Genomic DNA, 7,858 nt, shown 5'->3' with positions numbered 1-7,858 from the left:
CTCCAAGCCCTTCATGACTCTAGGAATCAGCATCTTGTACAGAGTCCACCTGGTAAGACAGACAGACACACCAGAGCAGTTGGGTGTATTGGATTTCCCTAAATGCTGTTTGTGCTATCCTGTTTATTTTATGGGCTGTGACAATGCATTTCTTTGAGGCTGTCGAGGATATCTGAATCTGATTCGGAAAGATAGAATGGATAGGTCTTATAGAGTTCATGGTTGTACATTGCACACGTTTACTGTTCAATCCTCTGAGGCTTACATTTGTTGCATTATGAACAGCTTCACATTGCAGAGATGATGTGTTGTACAGTTGCAGGGAAGAACACTGCCCATCTGTGGTTGAAAGAGGAACTACATGCCAGCTATGTAATGTCATGTAATAGGGCCACTCCAACCTGTCCTATCTCTCTCTCTGTCTCTGTTTTAGGGGAGGAAACCGGGGTATTTCTCCTTCCTGGACCCCTTCTCTCCGGCTGTTTGGCTCTTCATGCTGCTCGCCTACCTGGCTGTCAGCTGTGTGCTCTTCCTGGCTGCAAGGTAAGTGCATGAGAGAGCACCACAGTAACCCAGGGCAACAGGAACAGGAAACTAGTGAGGAACTCTGGGATTGTTTGTGCATTTTGGTTGACACAATTGAATAATAATGAGTTACAGTAGCTTATATACACACCAAATTAAAATGCTTTGGTTGAGATAGACAGATGTTGTGTACAGAGGTCCTTATGGTCCTTTCTCTCCTCTACACTCATCTAGAACCTAAAAGGGTTCTTCGGCTGTCCTCGTAGAAGAACCCTTTGAAGAACCCTTTTGGGTTTCATGTGGAACCCTTTCCACAGAGGGTTCTACATGGAACCCAAAAGGGTTCTACCTGAAACCAAAAAGGGTTCTCCTATGGGGACAGCCAAAGAACCCTTATGGAACCTTTTTTTCTAAGAGTGTTCTCCTCTCCTCCTCTCATACTCCCAGGTTGAGTCCCTATGAGTGGTACAACCCCCACCCGTGTCTGCAGGGGCACAAGGACATGCTGGAGAACCAGTACACCCTAGGGAACAGCCTGTGGTTCCCTGTCGGAGGCTTCATGCAGCAGGGCTCTGAGATCATGCCCCGTGCCCTGTCCACACGCTGCGTCTCAGGGGTCTGGTAAGTGTGTGTGTGTGTGTGTGTGTGTGTGTGTGTGTGTGTGTGTGTGTGTGTGTGTGTGTGTGTGTGTGTGTGTGTGTGTGTGTGTGTGTGTGTGTGTGTGTGTGTGTGTGTGTGTGTGTGTGTGTGGTGTGTGTGTGTGTGTGTAGATGGGTGGTTAAGTATGTCTCAGTCTGTATTTCTGAGTTAGTGGCTCTCTGTCACCCTCTCCTCTCTCATTTCTCTCTGATTCTATCAAACTCTATTTTCTCGGACTCTCTCTCTCTCTCTCTCTCTCTCCGCCTCTCTGTCTCTCTCTCTGCCTCTCTCTCTCTGCCTCTCTCTCTCTGTCTCTCTGTCTCTGTCTCTCTCTCTGTCTCTCTGTCTCTGTCTCCCTCTCTGTCTCTCTCTGACGGTCTCACTTCTCCCTTTCTTTCCCCTCAGTCCTACCTCTCTTTCCCTCTCTCTATCCCCCCTCTCCTTCTCTTACTCTCTCTAACTCTGTCTCTGTCTTCTCCCAGGTGGATGTTTACGCTGATCATCATCTCCTCCTACACGGCCAACCTGGCAGCCTTCCTGACCGTCCAGAGGATGGAGGTGCCCATCGAGTCTCCTGACGACCTGGCCGACCAGACCAACATCGAGTATGGCACTATCCACGGGGGGAGCACCATGACTTTCTTCATGGTACGGCCTGACGCTGGCCCTGGGGGGGGGGCATATATAGAGCTTTGAATGGAGAACGACTGGTAGGGAGGTGTGTGTGTGGGTGTGTGTGCTGTTGTTGTAGTATTTGCCGACCTGTCTCAGATCGCTCCTATTTGTATGTGTGTGTATGGTGAAGTGTGTATGTGTTTGAGCACAGTGTGTGTGTGTAGTTGTTTCCCTATTTGCTGGCATGTCTCTGAGCTCCTGTTGTGTTCTTTATGGCTGTTAGTGTTAAGTGGCTGAGTGTCAGTGTTTGCTTATGTAAGAGCTGCTGGCATCTGTGTCGGCATCTGTGTTTGTCAGTGTGTTTGGACTGTGTGTTTGAGTGTGCATGTGTGTTGGTGAGTAAGTCTTTAGGTGTGTGTGGGGGTTAAAGTGTGATTGCTTGTTTGTGTATCTTTATTGTGTGTATGTTCATTGTGCTTACCCAGACCTCCCTTGATGCTACATCATCCCTCTCTCCACCTACCTCTGTACACACTAACTGTACACACTACCAAAGAGTCCTTCACATCCAACCCATTTTACATCTCACCCGTTTTGTTGCATATACAATACTGTATCTAACTGGTTGCTGTTACCTTGACTCTGTGTCTATGCTGTTCCTTAGCATGACATATTGTATGTACACTACCACCTGGCGTTTGATTCAGCTGCATCTGGATAAAGGATAATGCATCTGTTTAATTATGAGGAAATATGAGGAAATGTATATATCTCTCTTTTCCTACCCCTCCATCTCTATCCCTTCTCCCCCCTCCCTTCTCCTCCCTCCCCTTTCCCTTTCCTACCCCTCCATCTCTTTCCGCCACCCCCCCACCTCCCTCCCTCCAGAACTCGCGCTACCAGACATACCAGCGCATGTGGAACTACATGCACTCCAAGCAGCCCAGTGTGTTTGTGAAGAGCACGGAGGAGGGCATCGCCCGCGTGGTCAACTCTAAATATGCCTTCCTCCTGGAGAGCACCATGAATGAGTACTACCGCAAACTCAACTGTAACCTCACCCAGATAGGTGGTCTGCTGGACACCAAGGGCTACGGCATCGGCATGCCACTGGGTGAGAGAGGGATGGAGGTATGGGGGGAGAGAGGTATGGAGAGAGGTATGGGGAGAGAGAGAGGGATGGAGGGATGTATGGGGAGAAAGAGGGATGGGGAGGGAGGTATGGGGGAGAGAGGAATGGAGGGAGGGAGGTATGGGGTCATAGGGATGGAAGGAGGTATGGGGAGAGAGAGAGGGATGGAGGGATGTATGGGGAGAAAGAGGGATGGGGAGGGAGGTATGGGGGAGAGAGGAATGGAGGGAGGGAGGTATGGGGTCATAGGGATGGAAGGAGGTATGGGGAGAGAGGAATGGAGGGAGGGAGGTATGGGGTCATAAGGATGGAAGGAGGTATGGGGAGAGAGAGAGGGATGGAGGGATGTATGGGGAGAGAGAGAGGGATGGGGAGAGAGGGATGGGAGGAGGTATGGGGAGAGAGGGATGATGGAGGGAGGTATGTGGGGAGAGAGGGCTGGAGGGAGGGAGGTATGGGGGAGAAAGGGATGGAGGGAGGTATAGGAGGACAGAGGGATGGAGGGGGGAGGTATGGGGGAGAGATGGATGGAGGGAGGGATGGATGGAGGATGGCATGTGGGGAGAAATGGGAGAGAGGGATGGAGGGAGGGATGTATGGGGGAGAGATGGATGGGAAAGAGGAGAGATGGAGAGATGGGAAAGAGAGAATAAGAGATTGGGTGAGAATGGTAGTGAAATGGAGGGAGGATGGGAGACAGGGAGAGACGGGGGAGTGGTACAACCCACAACATCTGGATGAGAAGGGGAGGAGACCATAAGCCTTTTAATTCCTCTTCCTCTCCATCTTTAATCCCCTCTTTCTCCTCCTCCCTCTTTCCTTTCGTCCTCCTAGGCTCTCCGTTCAGAGAGGAGATCACTATGGCCATCCTGCACCTGCAGGAGAACAACAGGCTGGAGATCCTGAAGAGGAGGTGGTGGGAGGGAGGACAGTGCCCTAAAGAAGAGGACCACAGAGCCAAGGGTCAGTACACTACTCTGTTTCCAGTGTCTTTACAGCTCTGTATCTCAACTGATGTCTGAGTGTTCTGAATGTACGAATGTACTGTAAAATGGGAGATTACCAGGGTCTGTGGTTTTGTGCGTGTAACTGTTCTTGTGTCATATCAGGGGCATATTGATGGTACTGTGTGTGTGTGTGTGTGTGTGTGTGTGTGTGTGTGTGTGTGTGTGTGTGTGTGTATTAACCATCATGTCTCTCCTCAACAGGTCTTGGCATGGAGAACATCGGGGGTATCTTCGTGGTGTTGATCTGTGGCCTCATCATTGCTGTGTTCGTGGCCATCATGGAGTTTGTGTGGTCGACGCGCTGCTCTTCAGAGACAGACGAGGTACGCCCTCCCTCCTGCCCTCGCCAACACCACAGACCCACCCCAGTAGGTCCCCATGGCAACACACCAACCCTGACTCCCCATCCTCTGCAGCGTGTGTGTGTTTGTTGGGCCGCCTCTGGAACTGTGTGTGTGTGTTCGTCGGGCTGCTTCTAGCACCATTTGTGTGTGTGTATGTTAATCAGTGTGTGTCTAGTCTGTGTGTTTCACTGTTGGGTTTGCTATGTATTGTGCATGGGTGATGAGGGTGGCTATTTTTACACCTGAACCTCAAATGAAGCAGGACAGATTTCTCCTGTGAACAGATCAGGGTCCAGTCACATGTTGTGATGTTGTGTGAACGTACCTGTGTTGGCATGCTATAGTATTAGCGTTGGTGAATGATCGCGGGAGGGTATTTTGACTGTGATCAGAAAGTGTTGATGTTTAGTACAGGGTATGGATAAGCCAATATTGTGATGCCAATATTTGCTTGCATAAGAAGCCGTGTGTAATGATTTCCCTGGCATTAAATGTCACGATCTATCTTCTTTTACATGCCTCACATGCTGGTACTCTTCGTTTCCATTCTTGGATCACTCATCTCTCTGTGTGTCTGCCACACCTGTCATTCTGTCAATCAGTGTCTGTTTTCTGATAATGAATACTGTTTCTGTTTGTGTAAGAGTATTATTCATCATTGTTATGATTTTGTAGATTAGAATATTCCATAATGTCTATGTCTATGTGTCCTTGTTGGTGCATTTTGTTGGAACTTTTTGTGCAAGTGTGTGATGCTGTTGGAATGTTAAGAGGTGTGTGTGTGTGTCTGTTTGGGTGTGTTTGAGTTGTTTGTCTTCATGCAACTCAGTTTGCGGGCCTGCCTGTTTGTTCATAGTTCATTATGTACCATTATATATTATATATAATGTGTAATGAACACAATTTGTTCTGCTCAGTTGGTTATTTGTATGGATTGTATTAACTCTCTCTGCTCTTTGGATATTCTCCAACCTCTATCCATCTCTACATCTCCCCTCATTATCTCCAAATCATTTCTATTCATTACCACTTTCATTGCCATCCCCCCATTTCTACCTTTCTATCCCCTCATTCGGTTCTCCTCTCCTCCTACCATCTCTTTTACTCCACCTCCACCCTGTTTCTGCTTTCCTTCTCTTTTTTGCTTCCCCTCGCCTTCCTACTCTCCCCCTCCCTACTCTCCCCCCTCTATCTCTCTACCTTTGCCTTCCCTCTTTTTCCTCCGTCTGTCTACTTTGCTTTTGTGGCCCCCTATCTCTCCCTATGCTCCTCTTCCTGTCGTCCCTCTCTCTCTCCTCTGTCCTCTCAGGTGTCTGTCTGTCAGGAGATGCTCACCGAGTTCCGAAACGCCGTCTCCTGTAAGAAGAGTTCCCGTTCCCGTCGTCGCCGCCCCCTGGGCAACTCCGCGGCCCTCCGCCACCCCACCCGCATCGCCCTGGGGGCCCAGCGGCCACTCCGCCTCGTACGGGAGATGCGACTAAGCAACGGCAAGCTCTACAGTGGCTCGGGACCCTTGACTGGGGGAGCAGGGGGGCCAGGAGGGGGTGCAGGGGCTGGGGGAGGTCCCTCAGACATGGGCCCCGGGCCTCAGCGACTCCTGGAGGACCCTCTGGGGGCCAACACCACCCCTCCTCACCCGCCCCAGCCGCAGGCCCCTGTGGCGCTCCCTCGCAGCTGCACGCACGTCAGGATCTGCCACGAGTGCAGGAGGATCCAGAGCCTGAGGTCAGGGATGGGGTCCACGAGGATCCCCCCCTCATCTGCACCCTTGCCCCGCCTGCCCCCTCCTCCTGCCCCCTCCTCCTCCAACACAGACAGCGAGGGGGGAGGGGGGTCCAGCCCCCGGCAGCTCCCCCAGAGCACCCCTGCACCCTGCCTACCCATACCACCCCCACAGAGCAGCATCGACACAGACCTTCTGGGGAAGCAGGACTAAGACTGACGAACTAGGAGGGGCTAGAGGGTATATGGGGGCAAGTTAATGGTGACTTAACTGATGTTTTGAGCTGCTCAGTGACACACTATTCTGTGACCCTCTGTACATTGGCCTCCAGGAGGGAACTACAGGGAGAGAAGGAGGGAGAAAGAGAGAGAATTAGAGGGCTCAAAGACGTTGTGAGACGTTGTGAGATGTGTGATGAAGCAATGGAAAGGATGTATTTGCACAGATACCAAAAGACACACCCATACAGAAGGAGAAAGAAGGAGAGACTTCCTTTGCTCTCCAGCACTCTGCCCAGCTGGTTCTGATATTAGCCCAGTCTGTTCACAGAACCATGCTCCACTATGTTCTGGCTTTGTGATTTACTTGAAGCTGGCTGCTCGGTTCTTATCTTGACTTACCAGTGGACCAATCAGGACTGAGCTACACTGGATAAAGCAGTCAGGTAGCGCACATAATTTGATGCCAGACCTACTGGTTTCTCTGTTGGTCTCTCTCTGTTCTCTCCACTCTCTCTCTCCATCTCTCTCTCTCTTTCCCTTTCCATGGTACCACAGACTCTCATCTAGAGTTGGCCAGCTCTTCCGCTCTGGACGGTGACCACTGGAGGAGGAGCCCACATCGATCCTGGAGGACCTTTAATCTATGTAACATACAACAACTGAAGACTTTAAAACTGACTCAGAGAATGATATGATTTTCCAGATTTTTTTGTTGTTGTCTTTGTCGTTTGGTTACCATTGTTCTAAGTGGAAGTTACAGAAAAATAAAGACTATGTATGTGACTAATGTGGTGGATCACGACACACTATGAAGAAAAGACTCCCCTGAGGTTCACTGTGTGGATGAGGTGTTTTGTCCATCTGTGGACCCCGTAGCTGCTTTTGAAACGACATTGAAGAAAGTGGATTTGGCTGGAAATGAGTTGCAACAAAGTCAGATATGCATAATATAATTGCTGAGTGCGTGTGTGTGTGTGTGTGTGTGTGTGTGTGTGTGTGTGTGTGTGTGTGTGTGTGTGTGTGTGTGTGTGTGTGTGTGTGTGTGCGTGTGTGCGTGTGTGCGTGCGTGCGTGCGTGCGTGCGTGCGTGTGTGCACGCGCAGAGGTCTGTAAGTGAGAGAAACAAATGATCATACCATTTCAGTGTAAGTATATGATAATCAGAGGCTTTGCGATGTGAAATGACTTGTTATCCTGGAGAATACTTGCCAAGCCTTTTCTCCTCTTTACCTCTGTTCATAGCACAGAGAGAGATGAAGAGGAGAGAGAGAGGAAGAGGAGAGAGGAAGAGGAGAGAGAGAGAAAAAGGAGAGAGCAATGGAGAGAGGAAGAAGAGAGAGATGAAGAGGTGTGAGAGAAAGACAAAAAATAGGAACGCAACAGTGAGGAACAGAGAGATAAAGGAGGACTGTATCAGAATGACAAATCCCTAATTGAACTACTTCCATAATGAGATCTCTCCTGATCTGGTAATTCTGGGCAGCATCTTGCTGGGGGCTTGGCTCTGCTGCCGGGAGGCTGGGACTAAAGCTTCCCTGCTCTACATCCCGTTGAACTGGCTGTCTGCAGCACAGACGCCTGCCAGAGCTCCACACAGAGCTCCACACCACCCTGAGCCCTCTCATTACAGCCTGTGGAGCTTTAGATCTGGTA

General features: G+C 50.2%; 1 protein-coding gene across 3 annotated transcripts in view; it reads left to right on the top strand.

Annotated features, from left to right (window-relative positions):
• LOC106589065 (glutamate receptor ionotropic, kainate 5) overlaps nt 1-6,993 on the top strand; it is a 224,116-nt gene extending 217,123 nt beyond the window's left edge. For 2 of the 3 annotated variants that reach the window (XM_045718718.2, XM_045718719.2), the window contains 8 exons: nt 1-52; nt 434-543; nt 973-1,146; nt 1,647-1,812; nt 2,668-2,893; nt 3,746-3,874; nt 4,120-4,286; nt 5,572-6,993. The exon at nt 1-52 is cut by the window's left edge and continues 62 nt beyond it. In XM_045718718.2, the coding sequence (XP_045574674.1) occupies nt 1-52; nt 434-543; nt 973-1,146; nt 1,647-1,812; nt 2,668-2,893; nt 3,746-3,874; nt 4,120-4,286; nt 5,572-6,198 (1,651 nt within the window). In that variant the 3' untranslated portion in view covers nt 6,199-6,993. The remainder of the gene's footprint in view (nt 53-433; nt 544-972; nt 1,147-1,646; nt 1,813-2,667; nt 2,894-3,745; nt 3,875-4,119; nt 4,287-5,571) is intronic. The other variant, XM_045718720.2, reaches the window with a different exon arrangement.
• Nucleotides 6,994-7,858: the final 865 nt, after the last annotated feature.

The sequence above is a fragment of the Salmo salar genome, chromosome 05, assembly GCF_965601325.2.
Source record: "Salmo salar chromosome 05, fSalSal1, whole genome shotgun sequence".
Taxonomy (NCBI): domain Eukaryota; kingdom Metazoa; phylum Chordata; class Actinopteri; order Salmoniformes; family Salmonidae; genus Salmo; species Salmo salar.
The sequence above is the reverse complement of the archived record's forward strand: the minus strand, read 5'-3'. Positions and strand labels throughout refer to the sequence as shown.